This window comes from Pteropus medius, unplaced genomic scaffold (genome assembly GCF_902729225.1).
Source record: "Pteropus medius unplaced genomic scaffold, Ma_sr-lr_union100, whole genome shotgun sequence".
NCBI classification, from domain to species: Eukaryota; Metazoa; Chordata; class Mammalia; order Chiroptera; family Pteropodidae; genus Pteropus; species Pteropus medius.
The window spans coordinates 7132555-7153285 of record NW_024347791.1 but is presented as its reverse complement, the minus strand read 5'-3'; the positions used below and the strand labels follow the sequence as shown (position 1 = coordinate 7153285).

The 20731-nt window shown below is 39.3% G+C and overlaps 1 protein-coding gene and 1 non-coding gene across 16 annotated transcripts in view; one reads left to right on the top strand and one right to left on the bottom strand.

Moving 5' to 3' along the window:
• Window positions 1-20731, bottom strand: part of GLT8D2 (glycosyltransferase 8 domain containing 2) — a 34623-nt gene that overhangs the window by 2423 nt on the left and 11469 nt on the right. For 9 of the 15 annotated variants that reach the window (XM_039877941.1, XM_039877934.1, XM_039877939.1 and 6 more), the window contains 8 exons: window positions 15183-15230; window positions 12984-13076; window positions 9671-9842; window positions 6248-6365; window positions 5524-5608; window positions 4791-4903; window positions 2294-2460; window positions 1355-1467 (listed from right to left, as the gene is read on the bottom strand). In XM_039877941.1, the coding sequence (XP_039733875.1) occupies window positions 1355-1467; window positions 2294-2460; window positions 4791-4903; window positions 5524-5608; window positions 6248-6365; window positions 9671-9842; window positions 12984-13076; window positions 15183-15201 (880 nt within the window). In that variant the 5' untranslated portion in view covers window positions 15202-15230. Of the gene's footprint in view, window positions 1-134; window positions 230-1354; window positions 1468-2293; window positions 2461-4790; window positions 4904-5523; window positions 5609-6247; window positions 6366-9670; window positions 9843-12983; window positions 13077-15182; window positions 15231-15967; window positions 16022-20731 lie in introns of all 15 variants that reach the window. The other 6 variants (XM_039877937.1, XM_039877935.1, XM_039877938.1 and 3 more) reach the window with 2 other exon arrangements.
• On the top strand, window positions 10133-10251 carry LOC120615272 (5S ribosomal RNA). Its single transcript, XR_005656219.1, has one exon. It is a non-coding gene; the product is annotated as a 5S ribosomal RNA (ribosomal RNA).

Here is a 20731-nt window from a genome sequence, read left to right as displayed (position 1 = left end):
AGGCAGAAGCAAATCTATAAAGAAGAAGAGACAAGAACCCAGCTTCCACCATTTTTTCTGTCCTTTCTCTGTCCTAGAGAGTAAGGGACATACCACCTTGCAGGATTATTCTCAAAATTAGAAATAATGTTCACCTTTATCACGGAACCTAGCTCAGTTCTTGTCAGTGCAGTAGATACCTGGTAAAAATAAATCCATTGTCTCCAATTCTAAAATAATCCCCAAATGTCTGAAAAAAAAAGATTTGTAATAACTTCTTTGGCAGCAAAACCTAGATCCCACTCAGGGTATTGTAGAACATAAGTATATGCACCACATTACCTTTTTTTAAATTCAAAAGCTTTCTGAATTTCTAAACAGGTCTGGCCAGTGGTTTTGGCTAATGGGTTGTGGCCATCTCTCTGAATGAATGTAAAAGTGTTCTGTACCTAGCTCAGTTCTAAGCAATTTACAAATATTTGGTAATCAATTCCTTACCAAACAAAAAAACAAAAAAAAAAACAAAAACAAAAACAAAAAAACCTTTATAAGGTTCTATAAGCTTCATTTTACAAATGAAGAAACGAAGGCACAGAGAGTTTGAGTAACTTGCCCAAAATCATAGGTAGTAGCAGAGTTGGGATTTCAATCCATACCCTAGAGCCTGCACTCCTGTAGTGAAGAGTGAATAAGTGCCTGTTAGGGGACTCACAGTACACATCATCAGTAAACAACTTCTTTTTAAAAGATAAATTGACAGTTGTCTAAATGCATCATAAGCCATTATGCTAATTCATTTGGTTTTGTCCACTGTAGCTACTACAAAAGTTCAAGAAAGGTATGTGAAAAAGTTTTGATGATGAAAGTTCTAAATAGTTAATGTTTATCTGGCACACACTATGTGCTAAGCATGAGTCTAATTGCTTTTTGTGAATTCCTAGAAACACAACTCTAGGGTAATTAATTTTTATCAGTTGCATTTGCAGAATCTGAGCAATGAGAGCTAACGGATCCAAGGTAATCTCCAAGGTCACCTGGAGCAGTGGTCCCCAACCTTTTTGGCACCAGAGACTGGTGCTCCTATGAGAAGTTAATGCCTGAGGATCTGAGGTGGAGCTGAGGTGGTGATGCTAGCGCTGGGGAGAGGCTGCAAATACAGATGAAGCTTTGCTCGCTCAACCACTGCTCACCTCCTGTGGTGCGGCCTGGTTCCTAACAGGCCATGGACCAACGGGTACTCCCCAGCCCGGGGGTTGGGGACACCTGACCTAAGAGATTTGAATTGAGGAAGCTGGTGTGAGAGCACACTTTTCCCACCTTGGTGCTCACTGGGTCTATAAAATGCACTTTTCTGTTGTTTTTCTGAAGTACTTACCCAGGTGCCTTATGTGCCACAGGGGGTTGATAGTGGAGTATTTCCCGTGAAATACAATCAGCATCGGGGAGGTGGCCACACCTCCACCCAGGGAGCTGCTGTAGAGATTTTCCCTAAGAAAAGGGATAAAAGAGCTAGTGACATTTGGTCTGGAGCCTCACAGATTCACATCAAGTAGAATCTAATAATTTTAAAGGAGGTAAGACAGTCTCTCACTATATGATAAGACTTTCGCTTTTTATTTTGAAAATTGTCAAACCTATACAAAATTATAAAAAGAATACCATGAACTTCCATATACTTTACCTAGATTCACAGTGTTAATACTTCGCCATTTTAATCTCAGGCTTTTTTGTGGCAAATGTAGAAGATCAAGTTCTGATCCTACATTATTTAGATAAGTAGTCACAAATTGAAGGTTATGATGGTATTAAAAATACTCAGAAAAAGAGGAAAGAGAATACAATGATATGATCATAGTGGTTGTGATAGAGTCAGTTTTATTTTCTTTATTTAAAACTTCGGTAATAAAAAATGACAAGTTTTTAAAACTTGGACCCTAAAAAACAAAGTTGACTTTATAAAATAATCATTAAAATAAATCTATGTAAGAAGGAGGAATCTAGACTAAGATTAATGATTTTCAGTGGACAAGGTTCACTAGGATTCTGGAAGAACACTAAAAGTCATATCGTTAAACAATTTATTAGAAAAATGTTTGTATAAGAAAGGATTCCACAGGATCTTACTTCTTCTGACACGTCATTTGAGAATAAATTTTCATCTACTATCCCTTTTCTTTCTCAACTGTGCCTTTGTGAAGAAGTAGGATCTTAGATGTATGTAAAATATTTCTAACCCCCTGAGCTATGCATGGAAAATTAATTGAATAACTTTGTTCCCAAGCATGGAAAAAATGGTAGCGAAGTCTACACGTACTCCACATTTTTTTGCATCCATTTCTCCAATTGTTTGGTGATGCGCTGGTGCTTCCATTCCGTCATGTTGGCAACAATCACACCGGGATTGAAAGAACAAGTGCTGGGGCTTATGCCCAGGTCCTTTATGGTCTTCTTGCGGTAGTCCAGATAGCCCATATATGTATTCTGTCAAGGAACAGGATAAGCATGCTTTTGACCAACAAATCTATTGTTTCTGAACAACGATCATTTTCTTAAAACCATTGTGCAGTGTCTCTGGGTCTCCCCGCCCAGTGTCCTTTGCTGGCTTCTTCTTGTTTTCCCAACTTCTAAAAGCTGAGTGCCCCTAGTCTCACTTGTAGCACCTCTTCCTTTCTCTGGCACTAACGCTCTAGACAGCCTCATGGCTCTAAATACTATCTGTGTAGACGGTTCTGACCTCTCTGGATTTCCCACTCCTGCTCCATCTGCCAATTCAGTGTCTCCTTCTGGATGCTTAATAAGGCAGCCCTACTTCCATCCAAAAACTGCTCCCAATCCTATCCCAAACGTGCTTTCCAACAACCTGCCCCACCTCAGTTAGTGGCATCTCTGTCCTTCTAGCTACTTAGGTGAAGAAAACCCAGAGTCCTTAGGTCATCTTTGACTCCTCTTACTCACTTTGCATACAATTCTGGCAGCAAATCTATTGGACCCATCTTCCAAAAACATATCCAGAAGGCAACCACTTCCCACTACCACTCACTGGATTTCCGCCAGCTCCCATGTCCCTGCTTCTACCCCTTTTGGCCCCACTCTGTCTCTGCATGATTCATCTGCTCAAAGCCTCACCAGTGGCTTCCCATCTCACTCAAAGTGAAAGCCACAGTTCCTAAAGCGACCTGCCCTGCCCTTCCATTATGCCTCTGACTTCTATTATTCTTTCCCTCGATCCTTCAGCCACACTGACGTTCCTCTTATATGCCAGACACGCTCCTGCCTCAGGACCTTTGCACTTGCTGCTACCTATTCTTGGAATGTTTTCCCCCTGCTTAGGTGGTTCCTTTCATTCTTTCAGGTTTGATCTCAGCAACGCCATCTCAGCAGAGCCATCCATGATCACCCTATTTAAAATACAGCCCCAACTCCACTCTAATCCTCTGTTAAGTATTTTACCTGTCTTCCCTCTAGAATGTAAGCTACACAAAGGCAGGGCTTTTAGCTTTGTTTAGTGTATACTAGTACCTAAAACAGTGTCAGGCACACAGCAAGCACTCAGTACGTAGCTGACTGAATGCAACATGAGGCAGGATGTACTGTTTCGCCCACGTGGGCTGCCATAATCCACCTCAGTGGGATGCTCGAATATGACATGGAAGTAACAGAAATACTCAGGCGCTTTCAAGAACTTTAAGTGCATGCAATAAGTTTACAAGCATCGACTAATTAATTCTCACAATGACTCTCCCTCTATTTGACAAATAAGGGAGAAAACAGTTGGTTAAGTAACTTGCCCAGGGTCACAAAGCTACTATGTGAGGGAGCCCAGATCCTGACAAAGGTAGGTCTGGCCCCAGGGTCTAGCCTTAAAATTAAAATTATTTGTATTTTTATTTAATTATTTTTTAAAGTAGAAAAGAAAAGCTTTATCAGAAAGGAAAGTACACTTCCAGACGTGGAAGTGGGCCTGAGCAAGAGAAGCGTGGCTCAAAAGGCCAATTAAAATTATTTTTTAAATTAAAATTAAATTTAAAATTATTTCCTGGAACTTTTTTTTTGAAGAATAGCGTTTGATTCTTCCTACCCCTTTAATCCCACTCCTCCCACACACACACTTCCACCCTTGACCCATGGATGTTGCCGTTTCCCCTTATAAACTGGATCTTGGGGGCGGGAGGGGGGGCTCCTCCCACACCCTCGCAGCAATCTGGAGGGCGGGGCCTGGCGCACCCAGGGTGTGAACCCAAAACCTTCACTTGCAAAGAACACATGCTAACCACTACACTACGGAGCCACAGCCCAGCATTTGATTCTTAATGGCACCTTGCATTTTAAAGCCATTCTTCTGGTTCGACTTCCCTCATTTCCACCTGGGTAAAGAGCTTGAACAAAATCAAGATTTTCCTCAGCTGACAGGGGGAAAAAAAAAAAGCGACGGTCAAAACTCTGAAAATAGAACCAGAGTCAGGGAGTCTCTTACAGAAAACGCCATCTCTGACAGAGGGTGGTGAAGAGCGACCTAACCCCGTCTGTTATTTGTGGCGCATGTAGTCCGCGCGGGACACTTTGACCTCATGTAATTTCATCACAGCTCATAAAATCGCAACAGAGATATTACTATAGGTGTCAGATGAGGAAAGTGGGACTCGCAGGGTTAAGTAACTTGCCCAGAGTCGCTAAGAGGTGGAGCTGGGGTGTGACCGCCCCCAGCAGTCCAGACTGGCGGCTCTCCAGGTGTAGCTTACGGGTATTTTGCGTTGTGGAAGAGAGGGTGAGAGCGGCAGGGTCAAGGTAGGAATCTGAAACAGTGGGCTCACCTGCAGCCCCACGAGTCTGTTCGTGTCCAGAGATGAGGGCAAATCACAGTCATCTGAAAACGCGGCCGCATGGCCCAGGGCCAAGGTAGTGTCATACAGTTCTTGGATATCACCTGAATTTAGAAACATCAGGAGTTAAAATAATATAGCATTTGTTTTAGGGATGGATAGAGCCTTAGAACTTTAACTAATCTTCATTTTGCTTTAGGGGAGAAATATCTGACCTCTGATTTCATGTGGCTTGGCAATTTGATTAATAAAAATAGCTCAAATCAGTTTAGAAAGGCACTTGAAAAGAAGCTCCGATCACCCTTTGTCAAATTTCTTTATTTCTGTTGCTATGTAGGTACCACAGCAATGCTTATCTTTTTTGCATGTGGGAACGAGATAAGGCTACATTTGAACACCAAAACTTAACTCACTTCTAAGAATGTCATCAGTGAGACTGCCTTCCTACATTTTAGGGGTGCAGAGAAGGGAAAGGCTACCAAGCTATTAATCACAGACTTTGACAATCAGAGAGTGGCTCTTAGAAAGACAGCTGGACTGTCCAGGGAAGTGAGTATCAACCCCTGTTTTCAAAATATTCCCAAATTTACAACAATACTATACTCCCAACTTGAACGAGCAGTCATGATCACTGGGCAGCTAGCTACTTGGAAAATGAAGAGAGAGAGTCGTTCTACTTATCAGCTGCTCCTTTTCCAAGTGGTCTCGCCGTGGGTGAGTATACCTTGCACAATGACATCATCGTCCAAATAGATGACTTTCTCATGTTGGTGGATAAGCAGAGGGAGATAAAATCGAACAAAGTTCAGCTGTTAAAACAACAAAAGGAGCAATGTTGGGGAAGAGGCATGCAACTCAGAGTCTTCCAGGGGTGCTGGAGAGTCGGCTTTGACCATGGCCTTGGTTCAGCTCCAGGTTCGATGCAGAATAAAACAGGGGCCGCCAGGCTGCCTCACTTGAGCTTCTGGTGCCCAACTTATCTGCGCCTTGGGCTGAAACCAGTGCTGGCAGATCTGTGCTTCTCCTAGATTTAAACTCCCCAGCTTCTCAGACTATCGCCAGCTTCATCTCTGAATTGTTGCAGTGGGCGTCACAGAAGCTTCCCCCTCTCAATCTTTTAGGCCACAAATTGCCTGTTTTCCTCTACACTCAATTGACTACTGTTAACTAAATCTCACACACACACACACACACACACACACACACACAGAGAGGCATCATCTCCAACAATAGGCTCAACTTCTTAATGACTTCATTATGTTTATGGAAACCATTTTAAATCCTTTCTGGAACAGGTGGCTTATAAATTACAAATAAGCAGAGTTTGGTGGAGACCTAACAACTGTGAGGCTTCAAAAATATTCTGTCTGGACTCCGGTGGCTAGTGCTCCATACTGAACAAGGTCTCACCATAGACTGTCCCCAGCACGTGCACGGTTCCTACTCACAGGCTGGAGTAATTCGGGCCTCGATGAATCCGCTCTGATCTTCCCTTTGAGGACCATAGGGTTGAATTCCACAACTTTAAAGTTTATTTCTCTCAGTTTAGAATGTTCGATCCATTTTCTAAAGAGATGGGAAAAAAAACCTTTAGTGCACACCTCCACCTTTCCTCAATTTGCTTATTGCCTTAGAGTCAATCTCTTGCCTCCTTAGATAGTTAAAAATGTGTGCAACCTTAGTAGAGTTTAGTCTATAAATCCTTTCGAGTCTTTCCCCATCTGGCCTGGCTTTAAATCTTTCTTTTTTAAAAAAGAAAATTATTCACATAACTCTGTCTGCAAAGGAAATGAAACAAAATAGTAATAGCCAAATATCTCCCCAGATCTATATAATCTCCACAGGAAACTGGAAGAACAGAAAGCGTTCCTTCTTTCTGATGAAGCGGCATCTGTGGTTGCTGGTACCATCTTTGCCACGTGCTAACAGCTCTGTAATATTATGAAGCAGGACATTCTCAGTCCTCTACAGGGACGAAAGTCACTTTTACTCTGCCGTTTTGGCTCCGAAGACGATTTGAATTTACCTTTGCCTCTTTGTCTCTGTCTCTCAATCTTCCCCATTGGTCCTCACCCTCTGCCCCTTACATTTTCTCAGTCTTACAGAACTTCTTCTATCTTTTATCCAATTCATAAGATTCTTAGTAGACATAATCTCAAAATAAAATTTCCAGTGACTAAAACCACACATGGGAGCATTTGTTGTCGATTAAAAATCAACAAAAGAATTAAACGTTCCCAATGAAATGTAGATCTGCAAAATTTGAACTGTAAAAATAAGCCATTTACATGATGTTATATGTCAATTATATTTCAATAAAGCTGGGGGGGGGCAATCATGTCAATAAGAAAAAGACAGACAACCAAACCAAAAAATTGGCAAGAGACTCAAACATGCATATCCAAACAGTCACACGATGTGCTCACCCTCATCAGAGATAAAGAAACCTCAAATAAAAACCATAGCGAGATGCTGCTGGACACTCATCACAGTGGCAAAATTAAAAAGACTGTCAGGTGTCGATGTGGCAGTTGTCACATGGGAGTTTTTACTTCGTGATGATTCACTAAGCTGTACAGGGGATTTATACAATTTTGTTTTTGTGTTATACTTCAATGAAAAGAGTTTTTAAAAATATTTTAAAACAAGGGATGGTGGACAGGATCCAAGAACTGGGAATCATTCTCCACTCAAATGTCATTAGTCCTGAAGCTCATGCCTTTTGGCCAAAGTGCAAACCTTTACTCAGAACATACAACACAGGCCATTCTTATGAATTTGGTTATCTGATTTTTATACCCACAGATGATTAAAGGGCTGTTAACAGTAGGCTAAGTGAACAATCTACAACAATAAATGGTAAGAAGAGTGAGAAATTAGACAGAGAAATGAAAACCATACACAAGCCCTCAAATCCTACAGCAGACAAGGACCTCTGAGATTGGGAGCAAATGTTTTACCAATCTCAGTATCTCTTAATGGTGCTAGAACACCAAAATCTAATTATAAAAGCCATACATGAGTCCATTCTCCTTATGAATGATGGAAATAATACTTGAAATGCCTTGAATTTTCCTTCATCACTGCTTCCCCTAATTCCTCCAACCTCCCGAGAGATAGTCACTGTGAATAGTTGGAGAGATCTTGCCAGGTCTTTTTCTTTACAGAAACACATATATGTGCATGTACGCATTTGGGATTTTTGATTTTCATTGCTACAGAATGAATCTTTGTGTCCTTCCAATCCCCAAATTCATATGTTGAAAGATTATCCCCAAAGTGATGGTGTTTGAGGTGGGGCCTTTAGGAGGTGATTAGGTTATGAGGGTGGAGCCTTCATGAACGAGAGTCACCTCCTTATAAAGGAGGCCCCAGAGAGCTCCCTTCCCCCCTATGTCATGTGAGGACACAGCAAGAAGGCAGTCCTCCATGAATCAGGAAGAGGGCCCTTACTAGACATGGAATCTGCTGGCACCTAGATCTTGGGCTTCTCAGCCTCCAGAACTGTGAGAAATAAAACTATTGTTTATAAGCCACCCAGTCTGTGGCATCCTGTTATAACAGATGGAACGGATTAAGACATTCATGAAATGGATCACACTGTAAGAGGTATACTGCAACTTGCATTTTCCACTTAACGATCTGCCTTGGGAATCTTCTATGTCAGTGTACACAGATTGCCTTCTTTCTCTTTTAATAGCTGGATCATATTCCATAGTTCATTTAAATATTCTTCCATTGATGAACATTTAACTATTTAGCAATTTTTTTTTTTACTATTTCACATAATGCTGAAATTAATGTTGTTGTACATATAGTTTGGTACTATGTAGAATTTCTGTAGCACAGATTCCTAGCAGCGGAAATGGTTTGGTGAATCAAACTACATATGCATGTAACACTTTAACAGATATTGCCCTCTCAAAATGCTTTACCAGTTTACAAAGTATGTATTGTATAAACAAGGAATAAGCATGTCTATTTTCCTGCACTAGATATTCTTGTCCTATTTGATTTTTACCATCCTGATGAGTGAAAAGTTATACGTCATTGCTGTTTTAATTGGCATTTCCCTCTTAGTAACAGCTAACATTTTTTCATGTTTATTTGATTGTATTTTTTCTTCTGTGAATTATCTGTCTGTGTTCTATAGTCATTTTTCTACTAGATGCCTGTATGTTTAAAATTTTTTGTATGAATTCTTTACATAGTTGGGATACAATCCTTTGTCTATAATATATGTTGAAAACCTAATTTACTGTGTGATTAATTTCACTTTTTATAGTGTTTTTCATCATTTAAAAGTATATAAATGTTATGCGGTCAAATCTTGCCAGTTTTTTCCTTATGATTTGGGGCCTCAGGGAGTCAGTCTCCATTCCAAAATTATACCATTATCGTACATTTTTATAATACATTTAAAATTTGATTTTCTGTTTATTTCTTCTAAATTCAGCTCCAATTTATTTTGTAGTGTAGTGCATGATAGGAAAGAGGTCACTTTGCAGTTCAGAATTATATTAGTGATGATGCTGAGCCATATTAAAATGGTTATATTATATTAATATTATCTCAGGTTAAGAAAGCAGAGGAAAGAAAAAACATTTTATAAAGAAAGATTTTTACATAAACTACTTAAGGATTGAGGTTCTTTAAGTTCAGTTCAATTCAGTACAATTCAGTTCTGCAGAATGATGCATTGCCCTACCGGATCAATGAGATTTTGCAGAAAATTCCTTAGCTAGGTGACACATTTGTCAGGTCATCCCCTCATTAAGCCGAATGACATTTCTCAAACCAAAAAAAAAAAAGGTGGGGGAATCCATTTAAGGAAAGTCAAAAGAAAGTAGAAAACTCCAAAGTCTAATTACCGTATTCGAGAGAGAGTGTTCCGGAGCCCAACTACGTAGAACAAAATGTTGGCGTCTGTGTTGCTATAGATGCTGTTGATGGCAGCCATGGCGGCACCCATTCTCCCTGCTGCTGCACAAATCACCACGGGAATCTCCCCTTCCAGTTCCTCAGGCATCTCAGAGTCATCCTCTGGAAACATCAAAATCAGTGTCTTGGAACATAAAGGAATTTCACAGAAGAGCCAGTTTAACTTGCCTTCCACACTGCTGGGGGAAGATCGCATGGTGGGAAAGAGACTGCTGATTGTTCTCCAAAATCCAGTCTCTCCTTCTTCCCTTAGCAATAGCACATGGGAGTTTTAGCTGGCACATAGCCAGCTGCTATGAATACTTTTTCCATACTCCTTTCTGACCTGTAGGATGTTAGTGCAAGTAATGTGTGTAACTACTGAGATGCTTTTACAAAGAATTTGCTTACTCATCTACAGCCATGCCACCCTGAACAAGCCCGATCCCGTCTGATCTCGGAAGCTAAGCAGGGTCGGACCTGGTTAGTACTTGGATGGGAGACCACTTAGGAAGACCAGGTGCTGTAGGCTTCAAAAATAAAAAAATAAGAGATTGTAAGCTGACAAGGTCCTTACGATCTGTGAGGACAACCAAGGGTTGCCTCACCTAAAAAATAAAAATAAATAAAATAAAATAGAATTTGCTTACTCTCCCCTTTTCCTTTCTCCCTTCCCCTCGGCTGGAATGCTGATGTGATGACAGGAGTAAGAGCAACCATCTTGGATCACAAGATGGAAGCCACCTGCTGAAGACACCAAAACCAAAAGGAAGAAGGAATATGCTCTGGATGATTGTGGAACTGACACATTAGACTTTCACTTGAAAGAGAAAATAAATTTGTATTTTGCTTAAGTCACTATTATTTTGGAGCTCTCTTACAGAAACCAGTTAAATAGCCTAACGCATAAACACAGTTGAAAAACGTGAAGAACTGAAAAGCCTCATTGAATTCAGCAATTTCAACTCCTCAACTTTCCTCTGAATTGGAATATTTACCTCACCTCTGCTGCTATAAAATATACTACTTGTGACCTTCCTTCCCTTATCTGCCCTCTAGTCAAGTGTTTCAAAAGTTGACAGAAAGAGAAAGGAGGTAAATGAAAAGCATGACTAATGCACAAAATCAATAATTGATTATTCTTTTGAGTCTTGGCTATAACATACAATACTGATGATACATGTATGTATTATTTTAAAACCAAAATGAAATCATACCTTTCATAGTCTTCTCTTTCTCTTTCTCTTTAAAATAGTTTTATTGAGGCATAATTTAGATACTGTTGTAGACTGAATTGTCTATAACCCCTAAAATTCGTATGTTGAAGCCCCAACTCCTAATACTTCTGAACGTAAGTTTTTGGATATAGGGCCTTTAAAGAGGCAATTAAGTTGAAAGGGGGCTGTTATGGGGGGAGGGGGCCTTAATCCTATATGACTGGTGTCCGTATGAGCAGAAGAAGAGATACCAGGGATGCAGGCCCAGGGAAAAGGTCATGTGAGGGCACAACAAGAAGGCAGCATCTGCAAGCCAAGCAGAGAGGCCCCAGAGGAAGCCGCCTTGATCTAGCATTTCCAGAGCTACGAGAAAATAAATATGTTGTTTAAGCCACCTAGTCTGTGGTTCTTTGTTATGGCAGCTCTGACAAACTAATACAGGTTTATTTGTATTTACTTACTGTAAATGTACAATTCGATGATTTTTTTGGTAAATTTGAGTTGTGCAACCATAACCACAGTCCAAATTTAGAACATTTCCATCACCCCGAAAAGCTCCCCCGAGGCAATCTGCAGTCAACCCATGCCCCCTCTTAGCACAAGACAACTACCAGTCTGCTTTCTGTCACCATATATTTGCCTTTTCTAGAAAGTTTGTATAAACGGAAACATACAATATATGGTTTTTTGGGTCTGGCTTCCTTCGTTTAGCTTCCGGTTTGGGGCACCTATGAATAATGTCCTATAAACATGTGTATACATGTCTTCGTGTGGAAATCATTTTTTCCTCAGATGTTCCTAGATTATTTAGACCAGATTATATATGTTTTTAATTGTTTTATGAATTTCCATATTAAGAAAAAGTCAGCTCCGTGAGAGTGGGGACATGATTTTGTTCATGGTTATATGTCTAGTGCCTTAGCAATTGGCTTTTAAAAAAGTGTGGAATAAACGTGTGTAAAGCACCAAATTATTAACTGTATTTGTCTTTGGCTGAAACAGCTATAGGTAATATTTTTTCCTTTTCTGTATTTTCCATAAATGAGTGCACTTGCTTGACTAATATAAAAAGCAAATTAATCAAAAATATAATAAATATGCTACCGGTGCTTCTTAATTTATATGGGCTGACTTTGTGTGTTTTGCAGTTATGAAGGTGCCAGTTCACAATTCTTCTCCTCAGGGAATTGGTCTCCTCAGTAGCTGGAAGAGGATACAGGGTCAATGCAGGATCTTTTTATACGTTGACAATTATGAGGCTGTTTGTGCACTGATGAGAATGAACCAGCAGGGAGAAGAAAGAGATGGCAATTTTCATAAGCAAAATTACTGAGAGACTCCAAATGGATGGGTGTAAAGCAGGACACTCAAAGTGTGGTCCAAGAACCAACAGTATCGGCATCGACTGAGTGCTTACTGGAAATGCAGAGTCTTAGGTCCCGCCCTAAGTCTACTGATTCAAAGCCTCTCCAGGTGGGACCCAATACTGTGTTTTAACAAGCCCTCCATGTGATCCTTATATGTGCTAAAGTTTGAGGAACACAAATAGTCTAGAACACAACTGAAAAGTTGGTCTTGGCCTTCAAGCAGGTGTTTGGGAAGTGACCAAATTGTTGCTTATCTCTGAACCCAGCTACTGAAAGGACTCAGAGGAACATATTTAAACCGAGTTTCCAGGTATCCCATCTCGATAGATTACATGCCTGCTTACCTCTTATATTCTTTTTTAAAATGCATTTTTAATTGTGGTAAAATACATTTAACACAAAATTTGTCATCTAAACCATTTTTAAGTGCACGGTTCAGTGGTATTAAATACTTTCACACTGTTGTACAATCATCACCACCATCCATCCCCAGAACTCTTTTCGTCTTGTAAAACTGACAGTCTATACCCATTAAACATTAACTTCCCATTTCCCCTCCTCCTAGGCCCTGGCAACCATTATACTTTCCGTCTCTATGATTTTGATTATCTAAGTACCTCATATAAGTGGAATCACACATTATTTGTCTTTTTGTGACTGGTTTATTACATTTAGCATACCTGCTTCATTCTTGAGCACAGTCCCCTTATGTACTTTCTTATACAGAATTCCACAGAGGGTCACAATCAGAAGGAAGAGCAACACCTGATTAACTGAAACAAAAACAAATATGTTCAAGTTTAATGTATCAAGCCGAAATTGTGGAAAAGTTTAGAACAGCCATGTGAGCAGATGCATTCCCTGACATACCTTGGAGAGGTGGTCTGGGACCTTTCTTTAAGCAGATGGCATGTGGGGTAAGAAGTTAACCTGGGATACTGTTGATGCTCAAGGATACACACATGTAGTTTAAGGAGGATCCAAACCAGGGCTAAATCCAGGCAGTCTGATGGCAGAGGCTACAACCTTATGACTATATGATGCTGTCTTTACTGTGCATAAATACTTTGTTTCGAATAATAGCCAACATTTATATAACACTTACGATGAGCAAGTATTTATTATGAGTACATGTTCTTAGCCATTAGAACCCACCTAAGATCTTCTCAGTTAATTCAACCACTGGTCAAGGATGACGTACAGAAAATTCTTGCCTTGGTTAAGAGATTGAAAGACCTGTTTACCTCTTCCAGTTTTAAGCCTCCAGGAGCAACTGTCCCCAAACAGCAACACTTGTCCCTGGGATTTATTGAGAAGTGGAATGGTGTAAGGCAGTGCTTTCTTAAGCATGGAGCATATACCACTGGTTATACCAGAGATGACTTAGGAGGTTTGTGTTCATAGCATAAGGAATATAAAATCTCAGTGTGAGAAATCAGTCCTAATTTCATATGCAGGCAGGCAACAAAAGCTATGCAGAATTGAATGACATTCTAATCGTATATAGTTGTACAATCACATTCTTTTTATGATTGGAGATAATTATTTTCTATTTACAGTAAGGATATAAACTTCCTATTACAAAGTAAACTTATAATTTTTTAAAAATCGATCGATTTAAAGAAAATAGTCATGCATAGGACAGAAGGAACATAGATGATGAAAAATTGTGAAGGTGGTACACAATTGCCTGCAGTTTGGAAAACACTGGTAGAAGGGGAAAGGGCTAGGATTTAAAGCCAGACTCAAATCTCATTTCTACTACTTCCTAACTGTGTGGCCTTGGACAGGTTACTTAACCTCTCTGAGCCTCAGTTTCTCATCTGCTAAATGGGGATTGTAATAATAATTATTACTTTGTAGTTGTATTTTGAGGCTCAATAAAGATTTTACAATTGTTGTGTATTATTATTTATTATTTTTGTGCATCAAGATATTTAACATTTATAGGCCTCATACCAATCTATTTTCTGGCCTCCAGGCTTTTTTTCTTTACATTTGTAAAATTTATAAAATGAAAGAGTTAGACAGTCTCTAAGGATGACTTCCAGAACTGCATTCTAAGGCCCAATGATTCCATCTTGCTAACTGACACACAGCTCCTCTCTCCCTCTGGTGTATCAAATTCCATCAGAGACAACGAGATACTAGACTCAGTTTAAAACCAAGCTATAGAGAAGCAGAAGATAAGGGACAAAGTTATATAGTTTATCAATACATCTGATTAACATTCACATGCCACAGCCAGTTTGGGGAAGTGGCCCACAGTGACTGCTGTCTGCCCCTTTCAACCATGGCTCCTATTGCTGATAGAGATAAAAGTTTTTTATTAGTATAAGTATGTCCCATGCAATACTTGGGATATACTTATACTAAAAAAAATTATTCATAGTTTATCTGAAATTCAAATCTAACTGGATATCTTGTCTTTTCATCTGCTACATCCAGCAACTCTACCCTGAGGATATCAGTAATACCATCAGGTTACCATATTTCCCCCATATTCACAAATTTCTCGATCTAAAATCAGGGTCAAATCAGGGTTTTGATGGGGTCTGATAAAATTTGAGGTGAGTCTTTAAGAACAAGAATACAAAATTACAAATGCTAAATTGGACAGGAACATGAATATTTATTTACAATGAAAAAATAATCTTTGCAAGTTTTATAGAAACATATGACCCCTCTCATGATAAGTCAACCTCTGTCCAAAATACTTAACTACTTTCCATGTGAATCATCCTGAAATAATGATGCCAAGAACTGCTTGTGGGAAAACTATGAAAATCAAAGCATATTTCAAAAGAAAGAAAAGCCAAGACCCAGCATCACAACAGCCCTCCAAAATATCTCTTTTTAATCATTAATTGTAATCTTACTTTTTCTTAACAAAGCCATGTGTATTCACGCAGATAAAAAACTGTGACCTGTGGATTAAAGAAAAAAATTTTGTTTAAAAGAAAATCAACCCAAAAGTCATCATAAAATTATTAAGGACTATATATTTGACTGTCAGATATGCGGTGAATTGTGCAATTATCCTTTACTGTTCTGAATCTAGAATGTTTTGAAACTGAATACTTCTTGAATGTGTAGCTTGCTTCTTCAAATTGACATCTCCATTTGAACCACGCAAAGGGACCCCAAGACGAAATCTTTGTCTTCAAGTTTTTTCACCTTCTCCAAAAAGAGCCCTGCCAGCCTCTGGGTTAGCAGCAGATCAGATGGTGCTAACCAAAAGAAGTGTCACACAGGTAGGTCACCTTGACCTAAAATATCAACCCCATGCCTTTTACTTTGCTGTCATAATTTCATTCTTTTGATAAGGAAGCTTTTATGTCTTCAGGAATCCCTTGTGGATACAAAACCATTCCTGAGAGGGGCACACCTACACTCAAGTCATTCATTCATTCATTCATTCAGTGTTCATTAAGATCTTAACAAAAGCCCAGCACCATGATACATACTGGGGATGCACCAATGAACAGATTTGTCCTTGTCCCTATCGTCATGGAGTTTTCAACCCACTGGGGGAAGGAGATAATAAGACGTAACAAATAAAATAGATTATGGTAAGTGCTATGAAGGAAGCAACAGAGGTGCTGAGATAAAGATAAACAGAGGTGGGGAGTGTGTCAGGAAGAGAAATCAGGAAAAGCCTCACCGAGGAGATGGCACTGGATCAGAAGGAAGGCTTCTTCGAAGACGGGCTGGAAGGCTGCCAGAGACAGATGTGGGATAAGCTTTGCCAGTTTTGCATTACTGTACACTGTCTGAAGTAATTAAAATACTCACCTTTTTGCAACTTCATATATACCAATGTTGAAAAGCCCTTCTACCTCTATTTTGAAGATTATAGAAAATAAAGAAGGGACCAGGACACAAAACGAAGGGAGACTTTTCACTTGATATTCTTACAGGGCTTATATTAAACTTACTTAAGAACCAGTATGGCTCTCGGCACTGATCAATTAAAATGGGCACCACCGCTGTCCCACCAGTATATTCTGACTAATAAACAGCAGCCATAGCACCCACAGAATATTTAATCATATGAACGTACTATCTGTTGAACCAAATAAACAAATAGTTCAATACAGGAAATTCTAAATACAGACACACACAATGCATGTTCTGATAAACAACCAGAGCGGCTGTCAGAACATCGACCATTCTCATATTCAACAGACCAACTTTTTACTTTTTACATGGAGCTCTTGGCTTGCATGAGACAAATCCAGGGCAAATTCCAAGAGGACTAGCAACTAAATATAATCCAGGAACAACTTTTAACAGACGAGGCCGATTGCTTTTTCAGTGAATAAAGAATTAGCTTAATGAGAACTATTTTTCTGCCATTTGATACATGTTGACATGGTAATTTCTTCGTGGTGTCCTAGCTTTCTGTAAATATCCTACCTGTAAATACCCTATCTGTAAATATCCTATCTGTAAATATGTGTAAATATCCTATGAACTTCCATAATTAGAAAGGGTGCTCCACCCAGGGAAACCACAAATGCTGTATAATATATATTCAGTACACCTGCTTTAAAAATCACTTACTATGATGCATTTATACTTGCTGTTGAGTGTATCAATAATCTGTTCTTTTCTATTGCTGAATAGAATTCCATTGTATGGATATATGAGTTTATTTATCCACTTACTCACTAAAGGACGTCTGAGTTGTTTCCAGTGTTTTGTGATTATGAGTAAAGCTTCCAGAAACACTTGGTTACAGGTTTTTGTGTGATTCTAAGTTTTCACCTTTACCACAATATCTTCAAGTGGGATTGCTAGGTCATTTGGTAGATGTGTGTTTAATTCTACAAGAAACTGCCCATCTGTTTTCCTGAGTGGCTGGATCATTTTACATTCTTACCAGTAATATAAGAGAATTCCAGTAGCTCTGCATTCTTGCTAGCACTTAGTATTCTCAGTAATTTTAATTTTTGCTGTTCTTATAGATATATGTCACTCTGGTTTTAATTTGCACTTCCCTAATGACTACTGATGTTGAGCATTTTGTATGTGACTACTCGCCATCTTTATATGGTTGTGATGGTTAATTTTATGTGTCAACTTGACTGGGACATAGATCACCCAAATATTTGGTCAAACATTATCCTGGGTGTTTCCGTGAGAGTGTTTTCAGATGAGATGAACACTGAAACAGAGGACTAAGTAAAGAAATTGTCCTCTCTGATGTGGGTGGGCCCCTACAAGTAATTGAAGTTCTTAATAGAACAAAAACGTTTGGCCTTCTCCTGAGTAAGAGAGATTTTCTTTAGCCTGACTGCCTGTGAACTGGGACATTGTCCTTTTCCTGCCTTCAAACTCGAATTGAAACATATGCCAGTCCTGGGTCTCAAGCCTGCCATGTCTTCACACTTGAACTAGAATTATACTATTGGCTTTCTTAAATCTCCTGCTTGCCGATTCCCCCTGCAGATCTTGAGTCTTATCAGCCTCCATAATCGCACAAGCCAATTCCTTCTAATAAAGTCTCTTTTACCTATATATACAACTTATTGGTTGTTTCTCTAGGGAGCCTTGACTAATACAGTGGTGAAGTGTCTGTTTAAATCTTTTGACTATTTTTTAATTGAGACATTGATTTTTTTTTTTTTTGAGTTTTGAGAGTTCTTTACATATTTTGGATATAATTCTTTTGTCGGGTATATGATTTTCAAGTACTTTCCTCCAGTATGTGGCTTGTCTTTTCATTCTTTTAACAATAAATTTTGCAGAAAAAAAGTCTTTCATTGCGATGATGTCAAATTCATCAATTTTTTTCTTTTATGGCTCATGTGTTTGGTGTCATATCTAAGAATTTTTGGCCTAACCTGAGGTCATGATGAGTTTCTCTGACATTTTCTTTTGAGAGTTTTGTAATTTTATATTTTATATTTTGAGTTAATTTTGCATATGGCATGAGGTATAGGTCAAAGTTCATTTTTTAGCATATAAATATCTAGTTGTTCCAGGATCACATAATGAGAATACCATTTCCAGGGATTTATTTTCTTTAATATTTCATTCCAGTTTCAAATCTAGAGGATGAAGTGTTTCCGAAAGAAGGGAGAAAGGGCTCAATACAGGTTTTGGATTTCCTCCTGCACTTCCTACAAGGATTATAGATCTGGATAGCCACAATGGCTAAAAAGTGAGTTACATTATCAAATAGAGATTCAGCAATGTGCTCAAAGTAGCATCAGGTTTAAGGAGGCAAGAAAAGGGACAATATGTTATGAAAAAGTTTCAACCAAATATTTCCCCAAATTCAAATCCTATCTTTTCACAATATTCTGGAGTATTTTATTTGTGCCCTGAAACCCAAGAGAGCTAACAAGCTCTCTGTTCTCGAAACACATCTGTTACAACTCTGCTTCCTGGTATCCCGGTTCATAATTTATCTAGATGATTATTACAATACTTTATATATTCATTGGAAGAAGCAATGGGCATTAAAAGAAGCATGGGATAACTGGACAGGTTTGGTGGAAAGCATAGTTAAACCATTAGAAAAGAATTTTAGATTATAAAATTCAAATTAGTCTAGAAATCTAAAATTCAATTTTGTCATATTTATATATTCATTTGCTTCTTTGTGGCATTCTGTCAATCACTCCAGGAGCTGAAAACTGACTTCCTTTACATTAGAAAAAAGTTAATTCATTATAAATAACAATCGTCTTGAAAACTCAAAGTTTATTTTAAATTAAGTTGATCCTTCTTAATTGTGGTCCTTCAAAGGAACTTGTGAACTTGACATTTGACTTGCGGCAGGAGTCAGCCAACAGGGTATAATACCCTTTAGAAATTAGCAACAAGACAGAGACAGCCTGCAGGACAAGACAGGCAGGATGTCACAGTACCCTAGGGTTTCTTCATGAACTAAAGTGTTGTGAGAACTTGATCTAGACAAATTCTTCAACAGGGATCTGATGCAAGTCTTTAATTCACTGTAAACAAGCAGCTACAACGTCCCTTTTGTTTTCCTGGGATATAGACTGGATACCCAAAGCTCTGAGTACATTTGCAGTGACCCTTCTCCTCTTCCCCTCTTGCACCTGGGAAAGAATCAAGCCCAAACAGCACACTATTTAGGATTCTTCTGAGATTGGTTTCAGGTAGTTTTGAATCCATTTATGATTTTAGATGACATGCGTTCAGCTAACTTTTTGAGAAGATATAAGCCTTACCTGATCACCCTGTCCGGGTGCTCCCTGATCCCCGTTCCTGTCCCCATCTCTGTACTTCCGACACTGTGTTCTCACATGATGGGTGTGCCTCTCTTTCCCACGAGATGGTGAGAGGACTCACGACAGGTACTGTGGCTTACCTACCTCTGTGTGTCTCAACAAATGTGCGTGGAATGAATGAGTGAGAGACAGGAGAGAGGAAGATAGGGAAAGAGGCTCTTGTTCTGTTCTTTAATCTGAGGAAGAAAGGAGTCCGCATACCTTCACGAAGGAAGAAAGCCAGGAGGAGGGGACTGTCAATGGTCTCATTCCAGACTGTCTTATCAGCCTTTCTACTACCTTCGCAACAAGGAGCCCCAGAACCACGTCCCCTGCATCTCTGTAAGCTTTCCTAGGCTGAGTGACTTATGTTGTGGTTTCCCTGGAGTAATAATAGTCAAGCCTTTAGCATTAAAGAGCCTGTAGGCTTGTTTGCCAGACAGCAAGAAAGATGGAGCTAGAGAGTCACTTGTCAGCCAGTGTTGGACAGAGAATCAAGACACAAGATAGTGTCAGCTTCAAAGTGGGCGGAAAGAAGGCTGAGGTCCCGGGGCAAGTGACTAGGGAGAGAAGGAGCGCTTGGGAAATTGGTCTAGACCTGACAAGAGGCCATTAAGTTTAAAAATAAGCCACTAAAGACCTCACATGGGGAACTATTTTATCAGATGCCAGAGTTGGGGCTTATGGCCAAATCTGGACAAAATATTTTTTAGACCTGGAAGTGGCTAAGGGTGTTTCCTTTGTGTTGCAAGAAAAGGCAAAAGTGGGAAGGATTCTTCAGAAAAATATTCTAAAAATCAGAGCCCCTAAAAGGTTATATTATATATGCCAACTCTGATCAGTTGGTAGGGTTTTTGGTATTGCTAAATTGGGAAGGAATCTAAAGCCATCGGAAACAAATAAACCAACTTGTTGTGATTAATTAATCCTGTCTGCCATGGGTTCAGGTAGGAAGGAACTGGAAAGCACCTGGGAATCGGAAGCGAAGTTAAAAGAGGGAGCTCCGAAAAGGTGTTGCTGAATGACTTAAATCTGGCAGCACATGTACCTGAGTGGAAATACCATGAGGTTTGTCATTAGACAGAACTGACTTTGAATTCTGGTTCTACCCCATTTCTTAGCTGTCTAATTTTGGGCAAATTATAAAACCCAATCTGTAAAATGGGACTGTTCTGCAGATT